This window comes from Thunnus maccoyii, chromosome 22 (assembly GCF_910596095.1).
Source record: "Thunnus maccoyii chromosome 22, fThuMac1.1, whole genome shotgun sequence".
NCBI lineage: Eukaryota > Metazoa > Chordata > Actinopteri > Scombriformes > Scombridae > Thunnus > Thunnus maccoyii.
Window position 1 is genome coordinate 13,189,978 of NC_056554.1, and position 19,783 is coordinate 13,209,760.

The window sequence follows — 19,783 nt, forward strand, 5'->3', positions numbered from 1 at the left end:
ATATACACATTGACTCTTGGTGTGTTTGCGCTGTGGGTGCTAGACACAGACACGCTCAGGGCTGTGGTTAAACGTTGAGAATTTCCCCTGCATGTGTGCCTCTATATGACTGAAAGAGTAACTGACAAGCTCAGCAACAGTCATTACCTACCTGTAGACACTCCTTGCTGATTATATAATTTCCCCTTATTTAGTAGTGGTAAATATTGAGAGAGGAAGCATTAAAGCAAACAACTTTGCTTTGTGAAAGTTGGGGTTTTTTAGGCCTTTTGTTCTTTCTCCAGAAGGGACACTTAGCTCAGAATCGTGTATTGCTCTTTTAAAATGTTTCATTTAATACATTCAGCCTCATAATCTATTTAAAAGGACAAAATTGACCAAAATATATTCTTAAATTAATTCTGTAGAATTGTATGTGTCCAACTAGTAGAGGAAGTTAGGAGTTACAGCTTATTTTAACATTCACTTAGCTGGAAATGACACATGCAAATACACTATATGTTCTGTGCTGCACGTGGAGAAAGCGCACACACTTGCACCTGTTTATGTTTGTGAAGAACAATTCTGCTCTGGTCTGAGAGGCTAAAGTTGTGAGATTAAAACTGTTAGAATTCACACATGAATAAGCTATTCCTGGAAGGTTATTTACACTTAATTTCCACTTAAGTGTGTCTCGCGTCTCCTGGTGTGAGGGCAGTATCAGATGCGACAGGCTGATATTTTACTGAGATTTGCATGAGCTTTTTTATTTATTTTGGTCTGTACAGTAGATTTGTGGGGAAAAAAACGTAAAAGTTTAATATAAACTACAAAAGTACAAAACTTGAGCTTTCATCAGCAGGTGAAATATGTTTTCTGGAGGGCCGGGTTTGGCCCACAGTCCGCAATTAGCCTCCCACTGATGTATTGCAGACGTGTACATGATTTCAAGGTGCTGAAAGTATTCACGTGAATCAAGATCATTTATACTCCTGATTTTAATATTCACAAAGTTCACAGTTAATAAAAACAGCATTCACTAGACTATCGATAAGCTTTAGTATATCCTCAGTCCCGGACGTTTTCATCCAGAACGGGGCAGGACTGTTTGTAGCCTTCAGGTCAGAAGTTTTTTTGGTTCCTGGACCAGCCAGGAAAATGTCCATTTTCGAGGGAAGGAACTGCCCATTTTTCTTGAAACCACATTGTCTTCTGCTGTTGGCCACAACATGTGTACTTCCCTTATTTTAAAAAAAAAGGTCAAAAATAGAGCAAAATATAAATATGCTGCTGTCCCTTGATGCTGTACATGCAGGTCTAAATGTGCTCAGGGTGATTCGTCAGACCATTATTTATGTCCAAGGTGGTTCCTTTTAGTCGAGAACACCAGCAACACATCCAAATATGTTCCTGTGGTGATCGGGATCCTTCTGCTGACTTGCTTTTTCCCCATCAGGCATTGTCCTTTTCGCCTTGACATGAGTGCAGGTCATGTGAGGAACTCCTGACTAGAACTGGCCCAGTTTCCTCTTCCCTCTCCTCCTCCTCCTCCTCCTCCTCCTCCTCTGGGACTTGCGGAGTCTCTAAGGAGATGATGGTCTGAGCTGTCAGTGTTCGCTCCCTGAGGGGGGAAAAAAGAGTAAAAAGAACCTGAAATAACTCTGTGTTAAGTGATGAACTCATGCCCGCTTTGTGGTTTCACGTGGCGAAACGTCCTAACACGCTCAAGTTTCCAAAACACTTAAAAGGGAAGTGTTTGCCTTTGAGCTGTGGTTTGATCTTCAAGTCACGTCCATTTTAATTACTCATTCAGTAACAGTAGTACCAGTCATAGTAATATTGAACCTTACGCAAATCAAAGCCACCATAGTGCTATTAGTGATCACGCTTCTTCACAGAATCTGCTCGTCTTTCTCATTGAACAGTTGCGCTCAACGCTTTCCCCCAATTAACAGTAACTCCTGCAAGATCACAGTGATGTTCCTGCTCATCAAATGCTTATTATTTCTAGTAAGAACATGTCAATCAAGCTTATGTCAATGCTCTTGTGATGAGTGGCTTCAAGTGCATATGACAACTGTTTGTAGTCCAGTTCTCAGATCTAATTGGATGACCTTTTATACCCAGTATATTTAAATTTGATGACTTTTAAGCCAACAAAAATAATGAAAGGATTCAGCTCAGTGTGAAGAAGGATTTGAAAACATTTAGACCTTCATGTTGGGGAAGAATTAAGACAAATTTGAGACTTTCCTTTTTGTGTCTGGTCAATATCTCTGAGGGTTTAGGTTTGTGGGATTGCATCATGACATCTGTATCTCTAAAATCTTTTCTTCAGCTCTAATGCTAAACTGTTCAAACCAAAATGTCTCCTGCTTGACTTGGTTTTAAAATGTGGTTTGGTTTAAATGAATAAAACAAATGAATAAATAACACTTTCTCTGGAACATGCCACAACATGTTATTGGGTTTCTAGTCTGGTCTAATGTTGTTCTCTCATGACGCATCATGACGTGCTTATGAAAAACCATTAATGCGATTAGCATAACACCAAAACACTAATATGTGTTTGAGTTATGGATGGACAGATATGTAGGTTTAGCAGGCAGCAAATAAAGAACAGTGGGCCCAAAATTCCTACCTACACTGCTGATATAATCTATCTGTGTGGCTTATTGCTCAGTTTCCCTTACGAAATAATAAAGTCACATATGAAACCCTACACATTGAACATGTAAAACCACATGTTTATTTTGGATGAACACTTATTCCACACAGTTTTCTCACATCATGTGACTTCATGTGACGATGTTTAATTCAGTGTTTAGTTAAATTTTCCCTCCCATCAGTCATTTTTTCCCATATGCAAGTGAACACATATAAATCTGCATATGTTTTTGAAATTCAGTGGTTCTCACATCAAATTTTGGCACCATTTTAACTAATGGCTTTGTTAATGGTTAATAAATTGTTTATAATGCTTTATAGTTCAGTTATAAGCCAATAATGAGAGCTGTCAGGTTTCGAAACATCTCTGGCTGTTGTTGATCCTCCTCTAGCAGGACTCTTTTTAGCTCTGACCTTCTGCAATTATTTTATTGACTGTTTATTAATGTTTATAACATGATCAGTTACTGTAAAAACTCTTTATTAATGACTTCAATCATATATTTCTAATTCCAGATCACTTACTAACTTTTGCTAATGGCCTGTTCAAAGGTCAAGACCCTTTATTAATGACTGTGTGTGACTGCAGAACTGATGTTTATAGCCCTGTGTGAATGACTGATAGGGAGGTTTTCAGCGTGGGAGGCGGGTCTCCCCAGGGGGGCTCCAAACAGTTTCAGGGGAGGCTTAGTGAATAAAAGTGAAAACATTACATTAGTTATCAAAAAATCACGTAGAATAGCCTAAATTTGTGTAATTTGGTTAAAGAGTTAGTTCAGAGATACAGTAGTTTTGGGGGTATTTTACTGTTTTTGCCACTTTCCCAGAGTCAGAAACTAATAAAAGCCTTCAGACAGACCTTTTTATGTATTTGTTGTAGTCTTATGTCAAACAGCATTATTAGGCTTTCTTGGTTCAATTGTTGAGTGTCTATGGGATCAAATAACATAATAATGATCCTATAAGCATCCAGGAATTGATCCAAGCTTTGTCTGAGTGGAGACCCACAGTCTCACACTTTGAAAAGCTCTGACTTAGAGCGTTCATAACAGACTTGATGACATAATAGAAAGTAGGAAAATCATGACCTTTCGTTAATGACTGTTAATGATTTTCCAGAAGGAGAGAATTTTCACACGCTGGCAACCCAAAAGTTGCTCTTTATCCTATCTGATCAATAATTAGTAAATAATTTATCAACCATTCATAAAATAATATATTGCTACAAAGAAAGGGCTCCCTATCAGAAAGTAGTACTTTGACTTCTGTAGTTTAAGTAGAGATAAATGTAAATCCATTGGGACATACCGTGATATGTGTTCGATGTGGGGCCAGTTGGCACGCACAGTCCAGCCGAGCACACGCTTCAAGTATCGGGAACAATAGGGGAACCTGTGACTCAACTGCTCCAGAAGTTCCTCTTTACGCAGCCCGTAAACAACCGGCGCGACGCACTGCGCCAAGCTGAAGAAAGCAAATATAACCACGGCTAACAGTTCTTTGGTCTCCGGCTCAATGGAGTTCTTTGGGTACAGCTTTTTTAGGAAGAAGTTCACAAAGTTGGGGAGGATGTAAACAGCCAGTTGTGAGCCGTGCAGGGTGATGGTCCTGCAACCGGCACGGTTGCGCCGATTGAGCACCCCTAAACGCCGTCCCTCCATAAGTATCCTCACATAGCTGTACAGTATGAGCAGCGTGCACACAGCGATGAATAACACTTTCTGCACGTCGCCTTTCTTCAGCTTCTCCCGGGTGCACTTCCCATCATAGTCGGCGTCCGGGCGGAGCAGCAGACTGAAGGGGATGATCAAGGCCACGACCCAGGTGAGCACACCCAGCAGCCAGGGCCAGTGTCCCTTGTTGCTTAAAGAGCTGTAGCGCATGGGGTGGCAAACGGCGCAATAGCGGTCCAAAGCCATCACCGTGAGCGTCAGGAGGATGTTGGAGCCGCTGCTGATCAAAATGGTGAGCATGGCCATGCAGGCGGGACGATCCAGCTCCGCGCGCAGGTGGATCTGGTAGTAGAAGACGCTGCTCATGCCCATGTGAACCAGGGCGGAGACCAGCAGGTGGAAAACCAGCACGAAGCGGGCATGAGTGCGGAGCTGCTCCTCGCGAATTATGGTCCAGTTAATGATGAGGTTGAAGAAAAGCAACACCGAGAAGGACACGGTGGAGACGTAAAAGCGCACGCAGGGGTAGTCATTGTGGTCCTGTGGAAAGGTCGTGCTGTTGTTCGCTGACATCATTCCTCAGCTGGGTTTGGTAGGATTTACAGGACAGTGATGATGGAAGTGGTGCTGATGGGAGAGAAAGTTTGTCCGCCGCATGGTCCTCTCTCACTGCTGTCCCACTGAAGACTGACTCAACGCGATCACCAGCTCACTTCTCACCTCTCTCTCTCTCTCTTTCTCTCTCTCTTTCTCTTTCACTCACACATATACACACTACAGTACAGTCCTGCTCAAGACACTTGAATGACAGTGACTTTTTTCAGTGAATAATGATTGCAATCAATCAAGTAAATGATTAATTGTGATCTTTTTTGTCTTTAAAACAAAGAAGTGATTGATTTTTCTTTAAATTGAGTTGTAAAATGTATTTTTACACAGACACATTTTGTTTAACATGCGTGTCATAATTACATGTTGCTGCCACCCTGTGTTGTTTGCAGGAATAGCAAACAGCTGGCAGGACTCATTTGTGGAGTCAGAGTTCAGTTAAAGGATCACAATTTCTTTCAAGTTTGTCTTAAAACAACGCCCAGACTCCATAAATGCAAATGAAGGAGTATAATATGAAGATACTGTCGTTGAATGTGATGAGATTATATGTTTACAGGAAACACATTTATGTAGGCAGGAAAATGAGACGGTTAAGAAGTTTGGTTATGCAAATACCTTCTACAGTTCATTCTGCCATGACTGTGGAAGAGGTGTGACCATACTTAACCTAACTTATTGAAATTTGAATGTACTAAAGAAATCTGTGATCATAATAACAATGAATTTATTTGTATAGCACCTTTCATACAAGCATTGCAGCTCAAAGTGCTTTACAACATAAGAAATTACACGCACCAAGTGCTTCATGTGAAAAAAGACATAAAATGAACATAAACATGTAAAAATAAAACAACACCATTAATGTAACGTGAGATGGAAAACAAAACCCACTTGATCTCTGAAACCATAAACATAACACATCCTCCCTTTTCCCAACGGACGCAGACTAACCACCAATCTTGATTAAGTGATAAGGAGGGAAGATAAATTATTGTGAAAGGAACACTGGGAAAATAAAAAAGTGACATTGGTTAATGTTTATGCCCCACTTAACAGTGAAAAACTTTTTGGAGAGAACTGCATCCCTCTAAAAAGGATTACACACATTACTCAGCTCCTAATAAAAGTTATGCCAGAACTGACTATATTTTTATGAATAAACGTTGGATCGGTGGTTGAAGAGATAAGAAAAGACAGATGAAAATGATAATGGGGAGTTTTGTGGGATGTTCTTAAAGCAGTCATGGGAGGGAAGCTTATTACTAAGACGGCATCTATCAAAAAAGCTAAATAAGAAGCTTATAAGAAGGAAAAGGAAAAACTGCTTGAAACTGAGCAACATATGAATACAGCAGACTCACACATTACTACCAAAAGTTAAAGAAATTAGGGATAGTATTGACAGATTATTAACCACAGAGATAGAAAAGAAAATATGATTTCTAAAACAATCCTACTATGAGGTGGAGCCCACAGCAACTAGATTACTAGCAAAAAGACTGAAAACAACAGGCGGATAGGACAATTGATGAGAGAAACAATACACTCACAAATCAGATTATAAACTATCTTATAAACCCAAAGAGATTCAAACTATCTTCAGGAACTATTATGAAAATTTGTATAGCCAGCCTCTGTCTGCTGATATTGACCAAATGAAAGCTTTTCTAAAGGCATTGGACTTACCAGCACCTGAGAAAGATCAGAATGACCTTCTGACTTCACCTGTTACAAAATCAGAAGTAGAGAAAACAATAAGTAGACTAAAACCACTTAAGTCCCCTGGCAGCGATGGACTACCATCTGAGTGGTATAAAACATTCAGTGAACAACTTATACCACTACTTGAGTCTTCATTTAATTATACACTTGAACACAATGAACTCCCACCAGGAAGCTATAATATCAATAATTCCTATGGGAAGGAACAGTGAGACCTACTTGGGTTATAGATGCATATCAATACTGAACATAGATTATAAGATGTATACCTTGATTATTGCAAAAAGATATGAACACTTTATGAATGACATCGTAGATCAGACAGGCTGTATTAAGGGACACCAAACACAAGATAATACAAGGATAACCCTACAAATCATCGACCATGTTAAACACAAAAAGATCAATGCAGCTTTAAGTCTTCATGCAGAAAAGGCATTTGACAGTGTCAACTGGATATTTGTGTATCAGGTACTTGAGAAATTTGGACTAAATGGCAAGGCCATCCAATATATTAAAACACTTTACTAAAAACCAACTGCAAGGATAAAAGTACTGTAAATGGCCAGTCTGACTGATAATATAATCTTAGAGTGGTCCACCAGGCCCTGAAATAACCCAGAACCTTTAGCACAAGTAATCAGGCAGACTAAAGACCTTAAATGGATAAAGGTTGGGAATGATGAACATATCATTGGGATCTTTGCTGACGATGTGATCTGTTATTTAGAGGACCCGAACACATGCATCCCTACATTAATTAACCAATTAGAGCAATTAAAGATGCTATAAAAATGAATATACCTCCATGACTCCTCTACATATTTCAGTCATTACCAATCGAGATACCTGAGAAACAATTCGAGCCTGGGATAAAGTTATTTCAAGGTTTATATGAAATGGTCAAAGGCAAAGAGTCAAATTTGAAATGTTACAGAGCAGTGCCAAACCTCGGGGAATATTTCCATGCAGCACAAATTAGACCAGTAATTTACTATTTGCTCTGATAGTACAAGGAAGGTAAATTCAAAGCCTCATTGGAGACAGAGAGGCAGCAAAGGATTTACTTGAACAGGTAGATAGTGTCACTCGATTTACATTAAAATTGTGGTTTAATCTAGTATGAAAATATAGATTAGAGAAAGAGTCGGACTACTTTGATACCTATGACAGACATTTTTATCTCAGGCACTCTGGATCAGAGGTTCAAACAATGGATTCCAAATGATATAACAGCATTATGCACAGTAATAAAAGATGAGACTGTCATGAGTTTCCAGGAGCTAAAACAGAACTATACATTAAATAAACAGGACTTCTTTGGATATCTGCAATTAAGGAACTTTTATGACAGAGAAATAAAGCACAATTTAAAGATAGATGAAAATGGAGTAATTAGAACCATTACTGGAGTTTGCAATTCAAAGAAATACAGAATAATATCGACACTATATCAGCCCCTAATGGAGAGAAGAGGAAACACAGCACTATATGTAAAGCTGAAAAAGGAACTAGATTTGAATATTAAAGAAGATGATTGGTTGCATGTTTGGAGAACACAACAGTCTACAAATAAATGTAGGTCATTCTCATGTATTTTGGCTTTGTCCTGAAACTGTGCAGTTTTGGGAAATTGTTCATACAGCTATTATAAAAATTCTGGGTTATGATATAGATCATATATAGTAGTGTACTTTGGTAATATGACGGGAGATATTGTGTTAAGAGAAAATGGATATTTGCTGAAGGTTTTGTTGGCAGCTTGTAAGAAGCTATTACAAAGAGATGAAACCACCGACACTAGATGAAAATTGTGAGTGAAATATATGATATGAAAATGTGAACTCATACGATAAGAGCCCAAGAGGAATGATATCAAGAGAAATGGGAGAGATGGACGATGTTTACATGTCAATGACAAGATAAGAGAATGAAGTACTGAACATGTCACAGGAATTTGTTGTTTGTTGGTTTGTTCTTTTTCTTGTGTTTTTGTGTGTATGTGATCTTTCTGTAATGGAAAAGCAATAAAAATAAAGAGAAAAAACAACAGTCAGGTGCCAAAATAAACATTGACACATGTTTTTCTTGTCATAATCATTCTTCCTGTTCATACTGGCCATTAGAAGATCCCCTCATAATGCATTTACAATGGGGACAAAATCCAGGAGCTTCCTTCTGTACAAAAATGGATTTAAATGTTTATCTGAAGCTAATATGAAGCTTCAGCCATCCAAATTAGTCAAATCAAGCAGATATCTATCAGTGTTACAGTCTGTTTAGTGCCAGGGTTCCTCTTTTTGTTACTATACTTCCACTGCAGCTCAACAGTGAAACACTGTCTGAGAAAACAGAAAGAAGGAATTTGATGCTAAAACAAACTGTAAATGTGGCAGATATCCACTTGACATGACTAACTCAGACTGCTGAAGCCTCATAGAAGCTTCAGATAAACTTTTAAATGCATTTTGGCTCAAAATGACTGTGTAGACACTGTGGATTTTGGCCCCCATTGCTTACATTGAAAGCACATTTGAAGGGGATCTTTTAATAGCTAGTATGAACAGGAGGAATGAGTACAGCGAGGAAAACCTCTTTCAGTGTTCATATGGGCACCTGACTGTTGTTTTAAGACAAATTTGAGGCTATGTTGCTGCTCTTTGGGTTACTTCAGTGAAAGAGGATGAATGTTCACAGACTCTGGTGCAAATGGGACCTGGACAGAAAACTGAGTCACTTGTAATTTCAAGCTGAAAAGCACTGGTGGAACTTAAATAATTAACAATGGCTCAGTTCCATTAAAGTGTCCACAAGCAATGACCTACCGGTGAACCCACATGCAAAAACTAAATGGGATCCAGCCATCATTAATGTTATCAAATGCACCTGAGTGTTTCCTCCTTTGAAAAGTGCCAAAATGCCCTCTGTGAAAAAGGTCTATAGATGCCAATAGCACAAACTAGACATGTCATACAGATTGAGGAAGTAATCATGTAGTAGCCCAAGATGTGTCCTCTCTGGGAGGTGAAATGAGTTGCTGTCAACCTGTGATGAGGTGCAGACAGAGAACATGCACAAGAGAGAGAGAAGGAGAGAGGCATGACAGACTGCACCAGGTTCAAGGTATTTACTGCCTATGATAAAATATAATTATTACTATTTAGCTTTTTTGCCAGTATCAAATGTCCTGAGGCCTTGTGGTTGGGACCCCCCGCCTTGAGATGTCATGATGTTTGTTCTGACATGTTCAAAATGAAGATTTGTTAGGACTTTCCACCGATCACTTTGACTCCCCAAAAGGAAATATCCAAACCACTGCACCCACACAGGTGTTTTCACTTATTCTGGCTGATTAGATCTTTTGCACAGGTTGTCAAGGAGATGTCAATGTCACAGTCTGTATACACCTACACTGTCCTAATCAGGTGATATCATTAAAATCACCTGTGTGGGTGGCTCAGCGGCTCCTCTGGCCCTTAAGACCCCCGTTTAGTAATGCATCCATGTCCCGTCCTTTCATCTGACGCTACCATCAGGCTAAACTATAATTTTACCCCACTTAAGAGCAGCAGTCTATCTCAAAATTTTCATCCATCCAACAGTTTTTTTTTTTTTTTTTTTTTTTTTTTTAATTTTCTGATGTGTAATGATCATCAAAGCCTCACAGGGTCGCTATAGTGTGACATTACTCAGAGTGGTGCATTCATTTGTCCTTCTATTAGAAAGCGTATGCAAACACGCCTATTTGTGGATGAACAAAAATAAAGTTAATGTAGAAATAATGTGGCACCAATGTGGCAGGAGAAAACTGTGACCTGCTTTGCAGGTTCTTGTAGCAACACTGCAGAATTCCACCCACCTATCCAGGTAGACTATGGTGATGATGCATTACCAGAGAAGTGTTGAAGCCTAACTGACTTGTTCTGACTCATATAGTGAAATATTTTCCACTCACAATTTCAGTACTGTCTTGTATCTTGATTTGGCATGCAAAACTTCTCTACTCATTTCTGTAGAGAAGTTTGGCACATGTTCAGGCTGTTTGTTCTGAGAAACTAACCAATAATTAATTATACTCTAAATAAACAGGGTAAAAAATGCCACTACAAATAAGAATAAATGCAGGAAAACTCTAAAAGTTTAGCACAATTTAGTATTCAAAGGCAATACAACATGATCATATCAATACCACCAATACCAAACACTTCCTGTTTACTCATGTTTTTATGTTGCGTCCTCTCTGCCTTATAGTCCTGTCAGTCCTTGATCCAGTATGCTTATAATAATCCCAGAGGCACTTAATGACATTTAAAAAACATTTTTACACAGGGAATAGTTTGTGGTGCATTACAACTGCACTAATGTTCATGCATTTGAGGTTTTTTTATCTTTTATTATATATATATATATATATATATATATATATATATATATATATATATATATATATATATATATATATATATATTTATATATATATATATATATATATATATATATATATATATATATATTCACATGTAATCTTACATCTCTCTATATAGTTTGTTTTACTGTTACATTTTATACCGGTTGAAATCAGCCAGTATAAACCTGAATGCTTTAAATCTAACTTATTGTAAATTAACTATTCACTGGCACGTTGCCAAAGAAGCGTTTCTACTGAACTGTGGGCGTTTTCAGAGAAAGGAAAGTCAGTTCACACATCGTGCCGCACACACCACACTGTCCTCTCAGTTTTTATTAATTTATTTTTTAAAAGTTCTTTCTGAGCTTACGGACCCCAGAGAAAAGGTAAGAATGGTTTCTTTATCTATCCTGAATAGGATCATTTGTAGTATTTATAAGTTAGTGGCTGATGTTCAAGCCCATAACGTTAGTGGTCTACTATAATACCGCTTATGGTAGATATAAATCATATTATTTCAGCCAGATATCTTTGGTTTATTTCACTCGAATTCACTTTAGCTGGCTCTTTTGTTGTTGTTGTTTTTTTTTTTGTTTTTTTTTTTGCAGCTATAGCAGTTGATGAAATACTCGTAGCTTAAAGTAAAGAGAACAGTTAATGCAGTGAGTCGTGTCCTACAGTGGTCAACCAACCTTTATAACCACATTAACATTAACAGCAGCAACATGTTGTATTTGAGCCTTTTACAAACTAACTAACAGATACATTTGATTCATTTTTTGTTTCCGCTACATTTAGATAGCAGTTTCCGTTGTTGAGATTTTCGGTTCCTCTTTTCATAACCATGACAATGAATTGCGTTTCACCTAATACATTTGAGTATTTTCCTCAGACTCATAAAACATTGATGCTAAACTATTAAACTAAAGCTATATGGTAGATGAACGTTAGCTGATGAAGCTATAATGCAAAAGCTCTTAATTTTTAGTAGGATATTTTAAAACTAAGCAGTCAGTTAGGGAACAAAATGAGGAAAATGCTCAATTTAAAGGTGTTATTTTAAAGCATAAAATGGCCGGTAACAGTTAGCTGAACCGTTAAGCTAACGTATGCAACTAACTAGCTGAAGCGCTGCTGCACAAGGTGATTTTTGTGATTTTTATGGGATAAAGTAACTATCTGAGAAACTCCATAGGGCTTAAATTGTCATAATAAGTCAGTTAAGAAATTATAGGCCTATATAAAACATAGCTGTTGAATATTTGTATTTGAATCTTCAAGCTACTGCTACACTTGGCAAAGCTAGCTAAAAGTTAAAGTTAACCTTAGGTTTATTTTGGTAACTAATTAGCATATTTGTAAACTCTCAAACACAATTAATGATGGAAGCTGTAATTAAGGACAGTAATTTAAGTGAAAAAAATGACGCTATTGCATTGGACATTTTTTTGTGAATCAAAAATTGGCATTTATAATGTGTTTTGAGTTAAACGTAAGACTACTAGCCATGTAACTTACAGTGATATTTGTGGTGTTAGCCCACATTTAAAGTCAAAGACTTCACTAAATACAGTATATGTGCCAAAATATGCAGACACCTGAACATTACCAAATCTTAGGGAAGAGCAGTGTGGATAAAATCCTCCATCAACATATATTAAATCACATGTTGCAATATAACATCAACATTTGCTGAGATATAGCTAATTATTTTCTTGCGAAATCAATTTAAAAATTACTGATGGAAAAACCAGTGAAGAAAGAGTGTTTTTTAAGTAAATCAATAAACGAAATACCATATCAAATAAAGATACTTCATCACATTGCTGCAGAAATAATGTAAACTGCCATAAAGCACAACAACCGAATGCATCCAAAGATATTAAAGGGATACCATGTAAAAACTCCCATGGTATTAATCTATTATAGTAGACTAGGTTTGCAACCGATTATTCTCATTATCGATTAATCTGTTGATTATTTTCTGTAATTTTGCTTCCTGGATCAACAAAACATAGACAAGCCTTGATCATAATCCAGCACGTCCTGTGCATAAAGCGGTCCCCTGTCTTCCTTATCAGTTTCTCAACTTCTGTCTTGTATTCTCCAGGCATGGCCGTCTACCAGCAGCCACCTCAGATGGTGGCAGTGACCACCACCACCACCCACGGCCCTTCGGTATGGACTTCTGGCCTTTGCGATTGCTGCAATGATATGGGCACCTGTAAGTCAACCCAACAAACACTCTTAAAGTTGCTCACCAATTTGTGCCATTTATCACTACAAAGAACTTCTTCAACCCACTGTATAAACCAAAATGTTCTAAAATGTCAGTAGCTACATGACTACAATGAGGAACATAGTGCATATAAAATAGTGGCGCTGAGCGTCATGGTTTCCATGCTGAGATCTGAGATTAGACAACCACCACCAAACCTTTTCCTGGATAAACTGTTGAGAGAACAATCTCACCACAAGGTCCATTAAGCAGCTGTTCTGAAGCTTTCAAAAATATCACATGATCATCAGCAAATGCTCCAAAATTTTAATTTTTTAACTTATCATCCAGGTTGGCTTTAAAGATGAGGCTCAAAATGCCGTGGCCCTATAACCCTTGATGTCACTGACTGACTGACTCACTGAGTGATGAAGTTATACCATTGGCCAGCTGGCCCAGTGTTTCCTTACTGGCCGTTGCTCTTTTAAAATGAATTGGTGCGAACAGTTTCAGTTACATCCTCAGGGGGGCGTTTACAGCGGAGCCCTGAAATAAGTTTCAAAAACACACTTTTACTCACTGAAGCATCTCACACGGAGGCTCCGACATTTACAGGAGCACCAACTCATGGATACAAAGAAACACGATGGATCCATTTTACAAGCCTGTACTGGCTAGCAATTAGTTAGCATTGTTAGTATAGCCGTGCCGTGCTGTGTGTAGGTGATAGTATAAAAAAAAGGTGTAGGCACGGTGTTTCTGGCTTAACAGCACCGTGCTTGGCAGATTACAGGTGAGTTCATGGTGTTTGTGTGCTAGCCTAGCGTGCTAATCCTACGTAAACATATGGATGAGACCGTCTGTTTACAGACATCCACAGATAGAAGCAGATGAAAGAGCAGGTGGTGTTAACAGATAATTCAAATTAAGTAAGTTTGTTTCAAATCAAACATCCCAAGACATGAGTGGAACATATTGTTCTTGCAACTGCATTTCTAACCTTTTTTTTTGGCTCAAATGTTGCTTAATCATGTCATGTGATGTGCTACTTCAGTACACTTTAATAACAAATATTACTGGGACCACTACAGAAAATTAGATGAACATTTAATATTATAGGAATTCACATTATAGACACTCCAACTGACTATCCCTGTAACAGTTATTTCCTATCTCTCTCTCTCCCCTCATTTCCTGTTATCTCTCAACTCACGCTCCAGTGAGTAACCTTGGTTACATGAGGCTTGTTTTGAATAAATAGTAGCAGAGAGGTTAACAAACTTTAAGGCGTTCTCCAGAAATGTAGTATTGCATTTCCATAAAGTTAGAGACTCTCGAGAGGCAGATCTTAAGGAGAAGGCTAGTGACGTTCATTATTTGTCATATTGTCAACAAATCCTGTGAAAAGACCAAAACCATCAAGTGATCCTATCAACAAGTGCTGTCTGGTTTAACATTTGTTGTCTTTCCATGGGATTTGTTGACAATAAGAAAAATATGGAATACTAGCAGTGTTATCCCTTTAAAAAGGAATGCTCAATAATCAAAGCAGCAGAGGCCAAGATATCCTGACTATTAGTCCCTACTATGGATTATTTTCCATACAGTAACCAGTAGCTTCTTATTAGACTCTTGCTGCTTAGTTATTTTCTCAGACCTGATGAAGCTTCTCCAGAGCCACAGAAGACACACAGCTGTTTTCACAGGATGAGTAGTGCTCCTCATGACCAGTAAACATTTATTAAAAGGAATTTATGAAATCAGTTAAGTTCCTCTTTCTACTTCATAGTTCAAACATGGAGAAGTTAGTTTCACTGCTGCTGTATTCTGGTTTTTGTGGCCAGTTAATTTCAACAGAAGACTGTTGTGCTGCAAGATGATGCTCAAACCACAGGTGAGATAGATATATCTGAAAACTTACAGTAATCATCAAAAGTTTGGACATACTTTTCTCATTCAAATGAATGGGAAGCAGTGTTTCCCCTAGAATTTTTTGCAGGCCTGGCGGTACGCACCAAAAAAACCCTAAAGAGACGAGGCAGGTGGGATGGCATGTTTGTGCAGTCGGCTTTGGTCAGGTGGCGCAATTTATATTTCAAAACTTAAAACAAAGTGGTCACGAGGAGAGGATGACTTAATAAAGTGCATTTATTGCATAAAAATAAGCCGTCTTACTTCCTCCCCATCTGTATTTTTTCTTGGCTCCAAAGTTTTGGAGAAAAACGTTGATATATTTGTCCGTCTTTTTCTCTAGCAAACCTGCATCTCATACGCTCTCGCTCTCACTCTGCAGTAATTTAAAGGGACTCTGATAGCAGTGGCACTCGCATCACTTCAAGAGTTTCCTAGGCAACAACACAGAGGTTGACTCACGTTTCCAAACTGTGTCGTACAGAGGGTTCTCGTCGGCCCAGTGGCCCACCGGGCATGTACAATTATAGAGGAAACACTGGGAAGGTCCAAACTTTTGACTGGTACTGTAGCTCAATGTAATGTCTTGTTTGATAAAGTCAAAGTTTGTATATTCTTTTTTTTTTGTCTCTCCTGCCTTAAAGGTTGCTGCGGTCTCTGGTGTTTCCCCTGCATGCAGTGTGAGACAGCCAGTAAGCATGGCTGGTGCTGCTGCCTGCCACTTCTGGACGTCTGCTGTGTGGTTTCCTGCCTTCTCCGCTCCTCCATTAGAGAGAAATATGGCATCCCTGTAAGATTCTCTTTTTTCTAATTATTATTATTATTATCATTATATATATTTTTTAAATTTATTTATTTTTATTAACTTGTTGTTAAGGAGCTAGGCTAGTGGTGAGTGGTTTGAGCTGGAACCTGGGGCAGAGACTTTGGCCTGAAGCTGGGCCAAGCAAGAATGCTGAGGGGAGATGAACTGCTGCTGCGGCACCCAGGGGTGTCATGAGATTAATGCATTTTTAGTAACATTTCAGCACATCAAAAAAATGGGCGACATTTACATTAACGACGCTTTATGTAACGTTTTCGAACATATCTTTTGCTTACCTGTGAAGTAAGAAGAAATTCAAGTTCCAGGTATAAAATCTGACAAGCGCTTTATACAATATTGATGTTGATCTGATAATTAACTCATCAAGAATTGAATCAAATCAAATCAGATTGGGAGCTGTAGTTGTAGTTCATTTTGGAGCAATCAGTGCATTATTTTAAATGCTTGAGAGAAGCTGTGAGATGCAGCTTTTCTGCAAGTTTCTCCTCTGAGATGATGTGCCTCGTGCACTGCTGCAAGTGTTTTCCTGAGTATTCCCTAAAGTTTCATCATAAAATGAAAATCTATGAAGTTGTTTGAGGCTCATAAAACTTTCTATTTAAGCTGATCACTACATGTATTGTATACTGATTCCTGGACTTGTGTGCTAGCAAACTATGCAAAAAATAGTTTTAGTGGTGATGCTAGTCAAATGAGGAACAGTGTACTGCACATAACGTGGACCACTGTTGACAGCTGGTGCATTCGTAGCATTCAAACATTGTTATAGTTAACAAAAAAACAAATGAGTAGTCTTGGTTTACATGAACAAACAAATCTAATTTTACCCAATATTTCAATATTTCACAGGCGCGTTGTGAAGCCTTCTCAAATAACAGCTGATGGAACATCAACATAAATTGTTTGTCCTCTCCAACGCGAGTTAGAAAATGAAAATGTATCCATTAAAGTAGAAAATTACTTACTTATTCCACCTTACGCATAAAATGTTTAAACCTTTTGTTTTCATTTTCATAGTTTCTTTATAGATTTCAGTGCAAAATACAAATAACAGACTCACTTAAATAAATAAATCACCCAGGTGTACACGCAGATCCTTATTTCTGTAAAACTAAGATGAAGAATATAACATTATTAAATGAGAATATCATGAAGTTGGAGATTAATTCAATGAACAGCCTTCTAGTATGACTCTTACTGACAACCACTCTATAATTTATTGGGCTATTTTGTCAACTTTTAATCTGCACCCTATCATTCTGCAGTGAGAAGAGAAGAACTGAAGAGTATTATTACATAAACCAACATGGCTGCTTGTCTTTTTTTGGTCAGACTATTAAATTTATGTGAAATGTATGCAACATGTAGAGCTGCAACAGTTGATTAATTAGATGCCAAACATAGGTTTTTGGTGCTTCTCCTGTTCTAAACAGGACAACTTGGGCTCTGGGATTATTTTTAAAGGCCAAACCAAATGGGAGGAGGAGGAAACGTTCATTTATTCAAATACCCTCTGAATATGCTTCATTGTTGTCACGGCAGCTGAGATGTAATGCTCCGGGGAAAGCAGGTGTAACGTGTACGGAGAGTTTTATCTCTTTTGGCTGGTGTTCACACAACTTCTCTGTTTTGTGTAAGTCTCACAAGTCTCATCAAACAGTTTTTTTTAGATGCAGCAGGTGGTTGAGACCAAAATCGAGCAGAATAATTGAGTGAATATTAAAAAATGCTGAAAGTGAAAGTGTTTTCAGCACTCATCTCACTCACTTCTTGCACTTATCCTCCTCTCCTCCCTGCAGGGTTCGTGCTGTGAAGACTGCTGTCAGTTGACTTGGTGTTACCCGTGCGTGTGGTGCCAGATGAATCGGGAGCTGAAGGTCAGGGGCAACCAGCCAACCGCAGTGGTCACCACGCAGGTCATCGGTGTCTAGGAAATGTTGACCAAATAATTATAACTGAGTTGTTATTTTTTTCTGTGGTCTAATCTTGAAAACATACAAGTGAATTTATTTTGTAACTAGTAATAGATGGAGGGCAAAGATGTAGACTAAAAATGTAGCATTCAATTCTATCTGTATACTTTTACACATCATCACATTTATGTTGTAAACAAGTGGTCTAAACATTTTTTAACATTTAAATAAAAAAAAAACAAAAAAAAAAAAAGACTAGATCGGTGCATGTGTTATATCAACTCTCAGATGAACGTTGCTTTGGATTTAAGGAACTTGTCTGTATATGTATCTTTGATTCTCTGTGGCCAGTGAAATATTCCTGTTTCAGATAACAAGCTCCTATTGCAGCATGAGTGAAAAGATAAATAATTTTTAACACAGATGACATGATATTGATAGACCAATGACAAATGATATGTCTAAGATGTAATAAATCTTTGGATGTTCTGTAATGACACAAGAAATCATCATAGCATCTTTTCCGTCACCCATTTTATCCTTTTTACTGGATGTGGATCACAAACTCATGATGTGACAGTTGGCGAAAAAAACACGGTTTTCGGTACATGGAATGTTGTAATTGTCGATAAGTGATTCACGCACTGGTTGCACTGCAGGTTCACACCACAGGCAAGAAACTAAACTGATTTTGGGAGATATTTAATCAACGTTGTCTATGTACATGCTGTTCTACATGTGCAGCATGTCAGCTCTACATGTTCACACAAACAGCTTCAGGGAGAGAATCTGAGTGATTTAATTAGCTGTAAATACTTTATTATTATATTATTTTTTATTAAATTATCATATATATATATTTTATTTATGTATACATCACTGCTAATAAGGTGTGTTGACATGTAGTTGTTGCATGTTGACATTATTTAATTAATTAATTAATTTTGATCCACACAAACTAAAAAGGTAAAGAAAGTGAGGTCAACTAGTTCAACTAAAGACTAATGTTTTGGCACAACCACAAAAATACAACATTTTAGGACATTTTTTTGTATGTGAAAGCAAATAAAAGGTAAATTGTGATAGACAAAATAACATTAAAAAACCCATGTAGAAAGATTGAATAATTGATTTATAATTAAAAACTCAAGGTCTTTATAGCCAAAAAGCCACATTTCTCAGAGACCTGGACACATGTTGATATGCAAGTTTTCAAGATAATCTGAGACAACTAACTCTAAACTCTAAACCAGCCGAATGTGTCCCCAAATCATGGGTCATTGGTTTAAAAAGAAATGGAAAAATGTTTGGGCAACATGAAACAAAAGCAAAATCCACAAAGAGGAACAGCGTACAGATATTGAGGATGTATAGTGAACAATAGTTCCACAAGTTGTAGGGATGTTCTTTTATATGTCCACCTTTTTATAGAAATGTGTACAGTGGTTATTTATTCATCTCAACGTGCACACACACAGATGTACAGTCTGGTGACAGTGAAGACTGAAGTGGTGATAAAGCTTATGATAAACCCAAGACCAGTCCAATGTCATCATCCTTTTAGCATACTGTCCCCATTTGTTATAAGTACTTTTAGAGGATAAAAGAAGTTCATCAGTGACTCTTAAGCATGATGGCAATTATATTGATGATCTTAAGAAGGTAACATACCAGATGGAAGAACATACTGGACTGGATCCATACAGGGACAAACAGGATAGTGGTGTTTGCACCAAAGCACTACACAAATCCACACAAGAGAAATGTGTATTCGTCCATAGAAGATCTGTCTTCCTGCATCAAAAAGCCTGAGATAAATAGTGAGGTTTGAAAAAACTGCCCTGCCTTCAAATC

General features: G+C 37.8%; 2 protein-coding genes across 5 annotated transcripts; one reads left to right on the forward strand and one right to left on the reverse strand.

Moving 5' to 3' along the window:
- Positions 1-959: 959 nt before the first annotated feature.
- On the reverse strand, positions 960-5,535 carry zgc:194312 (uncharacterized protein LOC794943 homolog). The gene is made up of 2 exons (XM_042402447.1): positions 3,955-5,535; positions 960-1,600 (listed from the first exon to the last, which is right to left on the reverse strand). The coding sequence occupies exons 1-2, from the start codon at positions 4,893-4,895 to the stop codon at positions 1,432-1,434; spliced, it is 1,110 nt and encodes a 369-aa protein (XP_042258381.1). The 5' UTR covers positions 4,896-5,535; the 3' UTR covers positions 960-1,431.
- A 4,040-nt stretch (positions 5,536-9,575) lies between these two features.
- ponzr1 (plac8 onzin related protein 1) lies at positions 9,576-18,435 on the forward strand. 4 transcript variants are annotated; one of them, XM_042402127.1, is made up of 4 exons: positions 9,576-9,776; positions 13,172-13,285; positions 15,835-15,980; positions 17,816-18,435. In XM_042402127.1, the coding sequence occupies exons 1-4, from the start codon at positions 9,683-9,685 to the stop codon at positions 17,945-17,947; spliced, it is 486 nt and encodes a 161-aa protein (XP_042258061.1). In that variant the 5' UTR covers positions 9,576-9,682; the 3' UTR covers positions 17,948-18,435. The 4 variants fall into 4 exon arrangements, with proteins under 4 accessions (XP_042258061.1, XP_042258064.1, XP_042258062.1 ...); XM_042402130.1 differs by lacking the exon at positions 9,576-9,776 and adding an exon at positions 10,391-10,415; XM_042402128.1 differs by lacking the exon at positions 9,576-9,776 and adding an exon at positions 11,336-11,447.
- Positions 18,436-19,783: the final 1,348 nt, after the last annotated feature.